Source organism: Scyliorhinus torazame, chromosome 9 (genome assembly GCF_047496885.1).
Source record: "Scyliorhinus torazame isolate Kashiwa2021f chromosome 9, sScyTor2.1, whole genome shotgun sequence".
In the NCBI taxonomy this organism is placed as follows: domain Eukaryota; kingdom Metazoa; phylum Chordata; class Chondrichthyes; order Carcharhiniformes; family Scyliorhinidae; genus Scyliorhinus; species Scyliorhinus torazame.
The window spans coordinates 102,195,283-102,210,199 of record NC_092715.1 but is presented as its reverse complement, the minus strand read 5'-3'; the positions used below and the strand labels follow the sequence as shown (position 1 = coordinate 102,210,199).

At 51.7% G+C, this 14,917-nt stretch overlaps 1 protein-coding gene across 1 annotated transcript in view; it reads right to left on the bottom strand.

The window, feature by feature from the left end:
- lnpep (leucyl/cystinyl aminopeptidase) overlaps positions 1-14,917 on the bottom strand; it is a 185,885-nt gene that overhangs the window by 83,186 nt on the left and 87,782 nt on the right. Inside the window, exon 6 of the mRNA XM_072516343.1 lies at positions 3,157-3,311. Within this exon, the coding sequence (XP_072372444.1) occupies positions 3,157-3,311 (155 nt within the window). The remainder of the gene's footprint in view (positions 1-3,156; positions 3,312-14,917) is intronic.

Below are 14,917 nucleotides of genomic sequence, written 5' to 3'. Positions count from 1 at the left end.
CCAAGACTCTACCTGAAATCTTTTTACTCGAAGATCTTTCTGGTCACCGATCATCTCTTGATCAGCATGCCTTTATTCCTGATTACCCCAAGAAGCTCCAAGTAAAGTTTCTTTTTCTACATTAAAGGCATCATATCTATGCAAACCATCTCCAATTTGAGGACATTGCTGCATCAAAGTTAAGCAAAAGTTGAAATTTGATTATCTGTGGGTTTCCATTATCTAGTGTGAAAAGACATCTCTCCATTATGGGAGTTCCATAGAAAATATTTTGCCTTCATCACACTTGTCTTTTTTGGGTATCAGCGATGTCGCGGCCTGTGCTAGCGTAGGAGGCAGGATGCCCCTCGCTAGCGAGTCTGCGAACATGTCTCAGAGCTGTGGCGCGAGGGCTGGTGCCAATTTCTTACTGACGTCCGCCGGGAATCCATTGGGTCCAGGTGCCTTCCCCGCCTGCATGGAGCTGATACTCTCCATGATCTCTCCCAGTCTTAGCGGTGCTTCCAGCTCCCCCAATCTATCGTCCCCCATATCCAGTCTATCGAGGAAGCATTTCATCCCCACGTCCCCGTCAGGGGGCCCGGAGGTGTACAGTCCTTGAACACTCGGTTGACCTCTTTTTGCTCGGTTACCAGTCTGCCTCTGCTGTTCCTCACCTGAGCTATCTCGCTCGTGGCTGCCTGCTTTTTCAGCTGGTGAGCCAGTAGGTGGCCAGCCTTTTCCCCCGTGTTCGTAGCAAGTCAGTGTCTGGCAGAGTTGGTGCACTGCTTTCCTGGTGGATAGCGGGTTAAAGTCCACCTGTAGCTTTTTCCTCTCTGCCAGGAGCTCTACGGTCAGGGCCTCAGAGTACTTTCTATCGACCTCCAGAATGGAGTCGATCAGTTGGTGACTGGCCACCCTCTCTTCCCTGTCTCTACGTGCTTTGTGACCATAGTCTTTCCCCCAATCACCACCTTCAGTGCCTCCCAAAGCATGGAAGGTGAGGCCTCCTTGCTCTGGATATTTGTCATGTACTTGCCTATTGCAGAAGCCCTTATCGGCCAGTAGGTTTGTCTCCAACCTCACGGGCATGTAGTGTGGAGTGTGGTCGGAGATAACTATCCCGGAATATTCCACTCTTACTATTCCTGGAAGCACCGCTTTTTCCCCACTGCAAACAAGTCTATTCTGGAGTACGCTTTGTGGACTGGTAAAAAGAACGGGAATTTCTTCTCACCGGAGTATAAGAACCCCCAAGGGTCCACTGCCTCTATCTGCTCCACAAATGTTCCCTGCTCCCTAGCCATGCCTGTCCTTTTCCCCGATCTGGGGTTTGATCGGTCCATCAGCAGGTCCTGTACGCAGTTAAAGTCGCATTGGGGATTTCCGTCATGGTCTTTTTTATGAAACCAGTGTCGTCCCAGTTGGGCACGTACACATTTACCAGAACTAGCGGTGCCCCGTCCAGGACACCGCTGATCATGACGTACCGTCCCTCTGGGTCCATAGCCGTCCTTGTCGCCGTGAATCTCGTCCTCTTGCTAATCAGTATGGCTCCTCCCCTTGCCCTCGTCTCGTAGCATGAATGGTACATCTATCCCACCCAACCATTTCTTACCCGCAGTCAGTCCTTCTCCTGCAAGAAGACGATGTCGGCCTTCAATCTTCTTCAGTGGGCGAAGACTCTGGATCTTTTCACTGGGCCGTTAAGTCCCCTGACATTCCAGGTGATAATCCTGGTGGGGAGTTTCTGCCCACCCGCTCCTACGGGATCAACCATATTTATCTGGTGGATGTGCCCCAGCACACCGGGGTCTTCCTTTGTTAGGGGGCTGTCCAAAATGGCCACGGTCACTGGTCTCACCATGAGGTTGGGACCCTGCCCTCCCAAGTTACCCTCTGTCCATGGGGCACCCAATATGGCCACCAACTGCGTGTACACCATGTGGGCGAATGGAGGGGGCTGATGCTCGGGTCGTTGGTCTCTTTCTCTCCTGGGCGGCCGGAACCCCTTCACCTCATGGGTCCACCATCCCCGCCTGCTGCTCGTGGCTTTTTCCACCACTTCTGCCGTCTTTTTGACCCCTCGAGCTCCCGTTTGCCGGCATACTGTCGTGGTTGTTTTCTTCTCATTGTTGAGGTAGTTTTGTCTTCGGGTTTTGGGCAAAATTTGACAAAAAGTGCCCTTTTTGGATCTGGTTTGGAGGAGAGCCACCTGATGTGCGTTCGCTCAGCACATCACCGCCACCGGAATTTCAGCATTTTAAACCCGAATTGCTGGCACCTGCTATGCTTTCAGAGGCAGCTTGCACATTGCAAGTACTGGATGTTAGATCAATTGCCTCTTTTATTTTTCACACCAATTATGCCACGCCCTTCCCGTGAGGCCTCACAATTGGTGATAAATTAGAAATGATTTTGTGCAATAAACCTCCTCCCAGTAGGAACTGATCGAGACAGCCCAATCTAAACTCACGTTGCACCCACACATTTGGGAAAAAGGACATTCATACCATCATAAGTTAAGATATGAGCAGAATTATGCCATTTGGCCCATCGGGTCTGCTCCTCCATTCTATCATGGCTGATATGTTCCTCATCTGTTACCTACAATGCTCCAAACCAAGAGCTGGATTGGATTCCAGCACAAGTCCCAGATCAAATCACGACATTTGAATGCTCCATATCCTCTGCCACACTATCAGTCCTTTCAATCAAGATACCAGACTCCAAGTTAATATGGGTACGATTCCAATCAGCCTCACTTCTTTTCTGCAATTAGCAAGCATTTACCCATGTCGCAGCAAAGATCAATTTAGAGATCAAGGAACTTTAGATAGGGCAAACATGTATTATCTGTTAATCAAACACCATCAGGTAGTGAACAATGTCTAATTTCAAGATGAAAGTTAGCTCATTTTATGGACACTATTTCAGCAACAAATGACAGGGAAATCAAAAGATTTTACTGATAATGTTCACACAGTGCTGGGCATGAGCCCTCAGTCAGCCTCACGATGCATATGCTAACAAGCACTGTATACACAAGCTAACACCATCAGAATTTGACAGCTTTAGGCTATAGAAATATTCACAATTACTTAAATAGCAATTATACATCATACATTTATTGCCTGTTTATTTATTTCAAAATATATTGAAGCTTAATCAAAATACCTGATGAGCCAATTCATGAGCTATCACCATGCTAATTATCTGTTTCTCCAGAATTGATGCAGTCTCTTCCCTGTACAGGAGTGTTATTTCTCTGAAAGTGATTAGGCCCCAATTTTCCATCGCTCCTGCTTCAAAATCAGGGACAGCCACCAAATCTAGGAAAGGAAAAAAAAAACTTGAATGCAAGGAATTCCAAATGTAAATATGTTCCAGCCACATGTAAACAATTATTGTCATGCCTTCCAACATTTGGTGTGCTAATCCCTACATAATTAACAGAGCAGAATTTCAAAATGAATGTTACACCAGAAAATGATTGTGGTTTTTGACAAAACCAAAATACTATGGATGATGGAAACTTTAAAAAAAACAGAAAACACGGGAAATACTCAGCAGATATGTGGAGAAAAATCAGAGTCAAGGGGAAGAATTTTACACTCTCTGCAATGGCTTGGGTGGTGGCGGGGGTGGGGGGTTGCAGGAAGCCTTACTCCAAGTGCTCCTCAGAACTGGGGTGCTCTCCCCACTGGGACACTGGATCTCCAGAACCCCCCTTGGCAAACAACTCTCATGGGCAGGACTTCCTTCCAAGGGCAGCTGGAAGTCCCGCCCACTGGCAATCAATGCTCAAGTGTGCGTTAAATGTCAGTGGGGCTTAGAATTGTCAGTCGTGTATTAGGCACCGACTCCCGGGATGGCAAGCACTGATCGATTGCCATCCTTAAAATTCTACCCACTAGAGGCCGGTGTCAGCAGGAGTTAGCTGACTTACGGGACTGTTATGGGGGGAGCAAAAGGGCTAGATACTGGTGGGGAAGCGGGTGTCGTTTGAGGCAATGAATATTGTAGTGGACAATGGAGGTCGATATGTGATGGTGAGCGGTAGGTTGCAGGGAGTGCGGGTGGTACTGGTGAATGTATATGCCCCGAACTGGGATGATGCCGGATTTATGAAACGCATGCTGGGTCGGATTCCGGACCTGGAGGTAGGAAGCTTGATAATGGGGGGAGGGGGGGGGGGGGGGGGGGGGGTTCAACACGGGGCTGGACCCAGCACTGGATTGCTCGAGATCCAAGACGGGTAAGAGGCCGGCTGCGGCCAAGGTGTTTAGGGGGTTTATGGACCAGATGGGGGGAGTGGATCCATGGAGGTTTGTCAGGACCCTGGCCAGGGAATTTTCATTCTCTTCCCACGTCCATAGAGCCGACTCCCGGATAGATTTTTTTATTTTGAGTAGGGCGCTAATCCCGAAAGTGGAGGGAACGGAGTATTCGGCCATAGCCATCTCAGACCACGCCCCACACTGGGTAGAGCTGGAGTTAGGAGAGGAGAGGGACCAGCGCCCGCTGTGGCGTCCTGATGTGGGATTATTGGCAGATGAGGAGGTTTGCGGGCGGGTGCGGGGGTGCATTGAGATATTTGGAGGCCAATGACAACGGGGAGGTGCAGGTGGGAGTGGTCTGGGAGGCGCTGAAGGCGGTGGTCAGGGGAGAGTTAATCTCCATCAGGGCCCACAGGGAGAGGAGAGAGGGCAGGGAGAGGGAGAGGTTGGTGGGGGAGATCTTAAGGGTGGACAGGAGATATGCAGAGGCCCCCGTGGAGGGATTACTCAGGGAGCAGCGGAACCTCCAGACGGAGTTCGACCTGTTGACCACAGGGAAAGCAGAGGCACAGTGGAGGAAAAGGCAGGGGGCGACGTATGAGTATGGGGAGAAGGCGAGTCGGATGCTGGCACACCAGCTTCGTAAGAGGGAGGCAGCAAGGGAGATAGGTGGAATTAAGGATAGCGGGGGGAATACGGTGCGGAGTGCGGTGAGAATAAACAAGGTATTTAAGGACTTCTATGGGGATCTGTACAGATCTGAGCCCCCAGCGGGGGAAGAGGGGATGCGACGATTTTTGGATCAGCTGAGGTTCCCGAGGGTGGAAGAGCAGGAGGTGGCTGGTTTAGAGGCGCCAATTGGGCTGGAGGAGCTGGTTAAAGGATTGGGGAGCGAAGAGTGATCTCACTGGGGGCTTCCGGTGGGGTGGGCGAGCAGGGCGGCCGCAAAAAAAAGAGCTCCCGCCGGTGGCCGCGATTCGCGGCGATTTCGGGGAAAATCCCCGAGACCCCACGCACTCCCCGACTGTCGTTGGCCTTTGGGGCCGCCACGAGCAGCCAGCGGGGCCGTTTTAAAAGCCGGCGAAGAACCCCTCGCGGGTGTCGGGCGGTGGGGGCTGAGGTGCCGGGCCTGGGCGGAGCTACGGAGAGGCCGTGGCGGCAGGCCCGAGCGCCATGTTGGGAGGGTGCTCCACGTCGGATGGCTCCCACCAAGGAAGAAGAAGGTTGAAGCCTGGTCCCAGGTGAATGTAGAGGAGAAAGAAAGAAGATTTATGGAAGTTTGGTAAAAGTTTTTTTTTCTGAAAAAAGAATGTCAGATTGATGAAGGGCAGGAGGGTGAAGGGGGAGAGAGGAGAAAGGAAAGAAGATAAAAAAAACAATAAGCCGCTAAAAGATGCGAAAAGCAGCGTCAAAGAAAGGAGGAAACGCGGGTTCGCCGCCGAAGGAGAAGATGAGCAAAAGTGTTGACAGGATGGCGGAAGCTGAACTGCACGGCGGGACCACACTACTTACGGTGGAGAAGCTGACTGAGGTGATGGTGGTGGAGCTGGAAAAACGTTTGGTGAGGCACATGGAGATCCTGAGGAAAGAGATGGTGGTCGTGGTGAGGTCATTGTTGGAGGAGGCAATCGGCCCGATCAGGGTGGAGGTGGCAAAGGCATTGGCCGAGGTGAGAGAGCAGGGCGAGAAGATGAAGGAGGTGGAGGAGGCCGTGACACGACACAGCGACCAGGCCACCTCGATGGGGGACGAGCTGAGGAGGGTGGTGGAGGTTAACAGAGGGCTCCGAGCATAGCTGGAAGACTTGGAAAACCGCTCAAGGCGGCACAATTTGAGAATTGTGGGCTTGCCCGAAGGGACAGAGGGCCCAAGGCCAACGCAATACTTCGCTAAGAAGTTGGCGGAGCTGATGGGGGAGGGTGAGAACCCCACCCTGTACGAGCTAGACCGCGCTCATCGGTCATTAAGGCCGAAGCCCAAAGTGAACGAGCCGCCAAGGGCAGTAATTATCTGCTTCCATAAGTTTTGCATGAAGGAGAAAGTATTAATCTGGGCGAAGCAGAAGCGCGAGGTGCTGTGGGTTGGTACTGCGGTTCGGATCTACCAGGACTTGACGGTGGAGTTGGCAAAAAGACGAGCGGCGTTTGGGCGAGTGAAGGCGGCTTTGTACAAGAAGGGGGTGCGATTTGGTGTGGTGTACCCGGCGAAGTTGAGAGTAACATATAAAGCCAAAGACTATTATTTTGAGACAGCGGAGGCGGCTGAGGCGTTCGTGAGGGCAGAAGGCTTGGGACAGACGTGAAGAGCGGAACTGGAAGAAAGACTGTGGACTGTGTTTGAGCGGCTGGAAAATGTACAAATGTAACAACTTTCTTTTTACTGATTTGTATTGAAATTTGAAATTTACTTCTCTTTGCATTGTTACAAAGTTCAAGTTAATGGCGTTCTGTGTTGCAACGGTTAAATGTTATGTTAGTGAATTGTAGGGGTTGGATTGTTGGGCTTGTTTTGGTGTTTCTTTCTCTGGGACTGGGCGGAAGGGGGTGAGAGGTATTGGCGGGGGGGAGCCACCCGCGCTAGCTAACTAGAGTCAGGCTCCAACGTCCGCAGTCCTCCTCTCACCTCACCCCCGTGAGGTGAGGTGAGAGGAGGACTGCGGACGTTGGAGCCTGGATAGCAGGATTCAATGGGCCTACGAGGCGAGCAAGAGTGGGTGGGGGGAGGGATATTGGGGGATGGTTTTGTAGGGGGGGTTCTTGGGAGGGGGGGGGGAAGGGGTTCGATGCTGGGGAGAGGGGGGAGCTGGTATGGGAGGGGATGGGCGAGGGGGCACCGCCTGGGGAGATACAGCTGCGTGGGAACCGGGTGAGGAGCTGGAAAAAGGGGATGGCTAATCGACAAGGGGGGGGGGGTAGGAAGCCCCGCAACCCGGCTGATCACGTGGAACGTGAGAGGGCTGAACGGGCCGATAAAGAGGGTACGGGTACTCGCACACCTTAAGAAACTTAAGGCAGATGTGGTTATGTTACAGGAAACGCACCTGAAACTGATAGACCAGGTTAGGCTACGCAAAGGATGGGTGGGGCAGGTGTTCCATTCGGGGCTAGATGCGAAAAACAGGGGGGTGGCTATATTAGTGGGGAAGCGGGTAATGTTCGAGGCAAAGACTATAGTGGCGGATAACGGGGGCAGATACGTGATGGTGAGTGGCAAACTACAGGGGGAGACGGTGGTTTTGGTAAACGTATATGCCCCGAACTGGGATGATGCCAATTTTATGAGGCGGATGCTAGGACGCATTCCGGACCTAGAGATGGGAAAGCTGATAATGGGGGGAGATTTTAATACGGTGTTGGAACCAGGGCTGGATAGGTCGAAGTCCAGGACTGGGAAGGAGGCCGGCAGCAGCCAAGGTACTTAAAGATTTTATGGAGCAGATGGGAGGTGTAGACCCGTGGAGATTTAGCAGACCTAGGAGTAAGGAGTTCTCGTTTTTCTCCTATGTCCATAAAGTCTACTCGCGAATAGACTTTTTTGTGCTGGGAAGGGCGTTGATCCCGAAGGTGAGGGGAACGGAGTATACGGCTATAGCCATTTCGGATCACGCTCCACACTGGGTAGACTTGGAGATAGGGGAGGATCCAGGAGGGCGCCCACCCTGGAGAATGGACATGGGACTAATGGCAGATGAGGGGGTGTGTCTAAGGGTGAGGGGGTGCATTGAAAAGTACTTGGAACTCAATGATAATGGGGAGGTCCAGGTGTGAGTGGTCTGGGAGGCGCTGAAGGCGGTGGTTAGAGGGGAGCTGATATCAATAAGGGCACATAAAGGGAAGCAGGAGAGTAAGGAACGGGAGCGGTTGCTGCAAGAACTTTTGAGGGTGGACAGACAATATGCGGAAGCACCGGAGGAGGGACTGTACAGGGAAAGGCAAAGGCTACATGTAGAATTTGACTTGCTGACTACAGGCACTGCAGAGGCACAATGGAGGAAGGCACAGGGTGTACAGTACGAATATGGGGAGAAGGCGAGCAGGTTGCTGGCACACCAATTGAGGAAAAGGGGAGCAGCGAGGGAAATAGGGGGAGTGAGGGATGAGGAAGGAGAGATGGAGCGGGGAGCGGAGAGAGTGAATGGAGTGTTCAAGACATTTTATAAAAAATTATATGAAGCTCAACCCCCGGATGGGAGGGAGAGAATGATGGGCTTTTTGGATCGGCTGGAATTTCCCAAGGTGGAAGAGCAGGAAAGGGTGGGACTGGGAGCACAGATCGAGGTAGACGAAGTGGTGAAAGGAATTAGGAGCATGCAGGCGGGAAAGGCCCCGGGACCGGATGGATTCCCAGTCGAATTCTATAGAAAATACGTGGACTTGCTCGCCCCGGTATTGACGAGGACCTTTAATGAGGCAAAGGAAAGGGGACAACTGCCCCCGACTATGTCTGAAGCAACGATAGCGCTTCTCTTAAAGAAGGAAAAGGACCCGCTACAATGCGGGTCCTATAGACCTATTTCCCTCCTAAATGTAGATGCCAAGATCCTGGCCAAGGTAATGGCAATGAGAATAGAGGAATGTGTCCCGGGGGTGGTCCACGAGGACCAAACTGGGTTTGTGAAGGGGAGACAGCTGAACACGAATATACGGAGGTTGTTAGGGGTAATGATGATGCCCCCACCAGAGGGGGAAACGGAGATAGTAGTGGCGATGGATGCCAAGAAAGCATTTGATAGAGTGGAGTGGGATTATTTGTGGGAGGTGTTGAGGAGATTTGGTTTTGGAGAGGGGTATGTTAGATGGGTGCAGCTGTTGTATAGGGCCCCGATGGCGAGCGTGGTCACGAATGGACGGGGATCTGCATATTTTCGGCTCCATAGAGGGACAAGGCAGGGATGCCCTCTGTCCCCATTATTGTTTGCACTGGCGATTGAGCCCCTGGCGATAGCGTTGAGGGGTTCCAAGAAGTGGAGGGGAGTACTTAGAGGAGGAGAAGAACACCGGATTTCTTTGTATGCGGACGATTTGTTACTATATGTGGCAGACCCGGCGGAGGGGATGCCAGAAATAATGCGGATACTTGGGGAGTTTGGGGATTTTTCAGGGTATAAATTGAACATGGGGAAAAGTGAGTTGTTTGTGGTGCATCCAGGGGAGCAGAGTAGAGAAATAGAGGACCTACCATTGAGGAAGGTAACAAGGGACTTTTGTTACCTGGGGATCCAGATAGCCAAGAATTGGGGCACATTGCATAGGTTAAATTTAACGCGGTTGGTGGAACAAATGGAGGAGGATTTCAAAAGATGGGATATGGTATCCCTGTCACTGGCAGGGAGGGTGCAGGCGGTTAAGATGGTGGTCCTCCCGAGATTCCTCTTTGTGTTTCAGTGCCTCCCGGTGGTGATCACGAAGGCTTTTTTTAAAAGGATTGAAAAGAGCATCATGGGTTTTGTGTGGGCCGGGAAGACCCCGAGAGTGAGGAAGGGATTCTTACAGCGTAGCAGGGATAGGGGGGGGGCTGGCACTACCGAGCCTAAGTGAGTATTATTGGGCCGCTAATATTTCAATGGTGAGTAAGTGGATGGGAGAGGAGGAGGGAGCGGCGTGGAAGAGATTAGAGAGGGCGTCCTGTAGGGGGACTAGCCTACAGGCTATGGTGACAGCCCCATTGCCGTTCTCACCGAGGAACTACATCACAAGCCCGGTGGTGGTGGCTACACTGAAGATTTGGGGACAGTGGAGACGGCATAGGGGAAAGACTGGAGCCTTGGGGGGGTCCCCGATAAGAAACAACCATAGGTTTGCCCCGGGGGGAAATGGATGGGGGATATGGAATGTGGCAAAGAGCAGGAATAACGCAACTGAAAGATCTGTTTGTGGATGGGAAGTTCGCGAGTCTGGGAGCGCTGACCGAGAAATATGGGTTGCCCCAAGGGAATGCATTCAGGTATATGCAACTGAGGGCTTTTGCGAGGCAACAGGTGAGGGAATTCCCGCAGCTCCCGACACATGAGGTGCAGGACAGAGTGATCTCAAAGACATGGGTGGGGGATGGTAAGGTGTCAGATATATATAGGGAAATGAGGGACGAAGGGGAGACTATGGTAGATGAACTAAAAGGGAAATGGGAAGAAGAGCTGGAGGAGGAGATCGAGGAGGGGCTGTGGGCAGATGCCCTAAGCAGTTTAAACTCGTCGTCCTCGTGTGCCAGGCTAAGCCTGATTCAGTTTAAGGTATTACACAGGGCGCATATGACTGGAGCACGGCTCAGTAAATTTTTTGGGGTGGAGGATAGGTGTGCGAGGTGCTCGAGAAGCCCAGCGAATCATACCCATATGTTTTGGTCATGCCCGGCACTACAGGGGTTTTGGATGGGGGTAACAAAGGTGCTTTCAAAAGCAGTGGGGGTCCGGGTCGAACCAAGCTGGGGGTTGGCTATATTTGGGGTTGCACAAGAGCCGGGAGTGCAGGAGGCGAGAGAGGCCGATGTTTTGGCCTTTGCGTCCCTAGTAGCCCGGCGCAGGATATTGCTAATGTGGAAAGAAGCCAAGCCCCCGGGGGTGGAGACCTGGATAAATGACATGGCAGGGTTTATAAAGCTAGAGCGGATTAAGTTCGTTCTAAGGGGGTCGGCTCAAGGGTTCACCAGGCGGTGGCAACCGTTCGTCAATACCTCGCAGAAAGATAGATGGAATGGAAAAAAGAAGGCAGGCTGCCCAGGATCGGGGGGAGGGGGGGGGGGGGGGGTGGGAACCAGAAGGACTCTCAGGGTTGTTAATATATACTGTATAATATGTATAGGTCGTTGCTACAGATAATTATATATTGGACTGTTAAATTATATTTTTGGAGAGTGTTACTTGTGATAAGGCAGTTGCCAATTAGGGTTAGTTTTCATTTTTGTTATTTATTATTTATTCATTTTCTGTTTATAAAATAGGTCATTGTTATTTGTGTTGTTACAATATTGTGTAAAGGATGCACAATGTACTGTGTTGGTTGACCAAAAATTTTCAATAAAATATTTTTTTTTAAAAAGAGGTCAAGGGTGCTTGCACATCTTAAAAGTTTGAAAGCCGATGTAGCAATGCTGCAGGAGACTCACTTGAGGGTGAAGGACCAGGTGAGACTTAAAAAGGGCTGGGTTAGCCAAGTGTTTCACTCCGGATTTGATGGAAGGGCTCGAGGGTAGCGGTGCTGGTCAGCAAAAGGGTACGCTTCCAGATGGAGAAGGTGGTGGCAGATCAGGGGGTAGATATGTGATTGTGAAGGGGCATTGGAGGGGAGATTAGTGGCGCTGTTAAGTGTATACGGTCCCAATTGGGATGATGTGGGATTCGCGAGGAAGGTGGTTGGGGCTATTCCCGACTTAGACACGCATGAGCTGATTGTGGGGGGGGACTGGAACCTGGTGCAGGAGCCAAGGTTGGACAGATCACGGCCGCGCTCGCTGGTCCCATCAGGGGGGCGAAGGCGCTGGCTGGGCTAATGGTGGAAATGGGAGGGGTGGACCCTTGGAGGTTCCTGCACCCAAGGGAACGGGAGTATTCATTTTACTCAGCGGTCCATAAGGTATACTCGCGGATCGTCTTTTTTGTGGTGGGGAAGGCTTTGCTGGCTGGAGTCAAGTGGTCGGAATACTCTGCAATTGCAGTGTCAGATCACGCTCCACATTGGGTGGATATGATGCTAGAGAAGGGGGCAGCGCAGAGACCGGGGTGGAAACTGGATGTGGGGCTTTAGGGGAACCAAGTATTCTGTGAGAAAATTGAAAAGGTAATTAAGAAATATGTCGGCTTCAATTGTACGGGTGAGGTGTCGAAGGCAATCGTCTGGGAGGCTCTAAAGTCGGTGGTGAGAGGTGAGGTAATTTTGTTTAAGGCTAGGGTGGATAAGGAGGAGAGGTTGGAGCGGCAGAGGGTAATTGATGAGATGTTGGAGGTAGATAGGAGGTATGCAGAGGATGGGGACCCGGCGAAGCTGGAAAAGAGGAAGGAACTACAGGCGAGCTTCGACCGACTGTCCACCAGGAAGGCGGTGCGCCAACTGAGACGAGCAAGGGGTGCAGTTTATGAACATGGAGATAAGGCGGGGCAGCTCCGGAGGGAGGCAGCGGCAAGGGAAGTTCTTCATGCGAAGGATAGGGCAGGGAAGTTGGTGGTGGCCCCAGTGCTGATTAACAAGGTTTTTGAGGAGTTTTATGAGAGGTTGTACAAGTCAGAGCCACTCGGAGGAGACCGTGAGATGCAGGAATTTCTCGATGGGTTGGAGTACCCGAGGCTAGGGGAGGGGGACAGGGCTACATTAGAAGGAGCAATAGTGGAGCAGGAGATAAAGGATGCGATTGGGAGGATGCAGTCGGGGAAGGTGGCAGGGCCGGATGGGTTTCCGGTGGAATATTATAAAAAATTTAAGGATAGGTTGGCACCCCTGATTGTGGGGATGTTTGAGGAGGCGATAGGGAAGGGGGTGTTGTGGCAAACCTTGGGGCAGGCATCGATTTCCCTGTTACTAAAAAAAGATAAGGATCCGACAGAGTGTGGGTCGTATCGGCCCACATCACTTCTGAATGTGGACGTAAAAGTGTTGGCAAAGGTACTGGCGGGTAGGCTTGAGGAGTGCCTTCCGAAGGTGATAGGGGAGGATCAGACGGGGTTCGTGAAAGGGAGGCAGCTGTTTTCGAACATTAGGAGTGTTTTGAACGTTGTTATGGCACCGGCGGAAAGAAAGGAAACAGAGGTAGTTGTGGCATTGGACGCCGAGAAGGCGTTTGATCGGGTAGAATGGGGATACCTGATGGCAGTGCTGGAGCGGTTTGGGATTGGACCAAGGTTTGTGAACTGGGTAAAGCTATTATATAAGGAGCTGAGGGCGAGTGTCCGCACAAATAACATCAGCTCGAGATACTTTTCTCTCCACCGTGGGACGAGACAGGGATGTCCTATGTCCCCCCCTGCTGTTTGCACTTGTGATTGAGCCATTGGCCATCGCATTGAGAAGTTCGGGACCATGGAAAGGAATAGTGCGGGGGGGGGGGGGGGATAGAGCATAGGGTGTGTCGGAGCAGAGTGCGTCGATAGGAGGAATATTGGAGCTACTGCGGGTATTTGGGTCTTTCTCGGGGTACAGGTTGAACCTGGACAAGAGTGAGTACTTTGTGGTGTCTCGGCCGGGGGTGGGGGCAGGGGTGGGGGGGGCTGCCATTCCGTAGAGCAGGGACTCATTTTAGGTATCTGGGGGTGCAGGTTGCCCGGGAGTGGGGGAGGCTTCGCAGGTACAACATCACTAGTTTGGTGGGGAGAGTGAAAGACGATCTGGCAAGGTGGGACGGCCTTCCTCTGTCACTGGCAGGTCGGGTACAGGCGGTTAAAGTGAATGTGTTGCCGCGATTCCTGTTTATTTTTCAATGCCTACCGATTTTCCTGCCAAAGTCTTTTTTCAGGGAGATTGAGGGAAGGATTACCTCATTCATATGGGGAGGGAAGGTGGCCAGAATGAGAAAGGTGCTGCTACAGAGGGGAAGGCAGGCAGGGGGTTTGGGTCTCCCGAACTTGTTGTACTATTACTGGGCGGCAAATGTGGAGAAAGTGCGGAGCTGGGTCAGAGGGGTGGATTCTCAGTGGGTCAGAATGGAGGAGAGTTTGTGCAGGGGGTCGGGGCTGAAGGCACTTGCAACAGCGCCACTCCCGATAGCTCCGGGGAAATATTCAGGGAGTCCGGTAATAATAGCTTCATTGAAAATCTGGAGGCAGTTTCGCCAACACTTCAGGTTGGGGGAAGGGTCAAGGGAAATGTCGATTCGGGGGAACCACAGATTTGAGCCAGGGAGGTGGGATGGAAGTTTTCGGAAATGGGAAGAGAAGGGGATTAAGACGCTAAAAGATTTGTTTCTTCGGGGTCAGTTTGCAGGATTGAGGGAGCTGGAAGCGAAGTATGGACTAGAGCAGGGAGAAGTGTTTAGGTACATACAGGTTCGGGATTTTGCCAGGAAGGAGATAGAGCTTCCCAGAGGAACCGGCCTCCACATTGCTGGAGGACGTGTTGACGACAAGGGGACTGGAGAAGGGGGCAGTGTCAGCGGTATACGGAGCCATTTTGGAAGAGGATAAGGCACCACTGGAAGGGATCAAAGCAAAGTGGGAGGAAGAGCTGGGAGAGGTTACAGAGGGGGTCTGGTGTGAGGTGCTCCGGAGAGTGAATGCCTCCACCTCATGTGCGAGGTTGGGGCTGATACAGCTGAAAGTGGTATATAGAGCGCACCTCACGAGGGCGAGGGATGAGCCGATTTTTTTGAAGGAGTAGCGGATGTGTGTGAGCGTTGTGGGGGGGGGGGCTGTGTAGATTAAGGGTGACTATGGGTAATCCCTGATTCCTTTTTGTCATTTGTTTATGTAAACATGTGGGCTGAGGTTTGGGGGTTGGTGGGCGGATGGGATCGTTGTTATGATGGGGATTGACATATCTTGCTGATTATTGTTTATTGTTGATGGGTGTAAATGTGGGAGAAAATGTGAAAAAGGAGGAGAATAAAAAAATTTTAAAAAGGATTGGGGAGCATGCAGGCGGGGAAGGCCCCGGGGCCAGATGGGTTCCCGGTCAAGTTTTACAGGAAATACGTGGACCTGCTAGGCCCGTTGCTAGTTCAAATGGGCAATAAGGCAA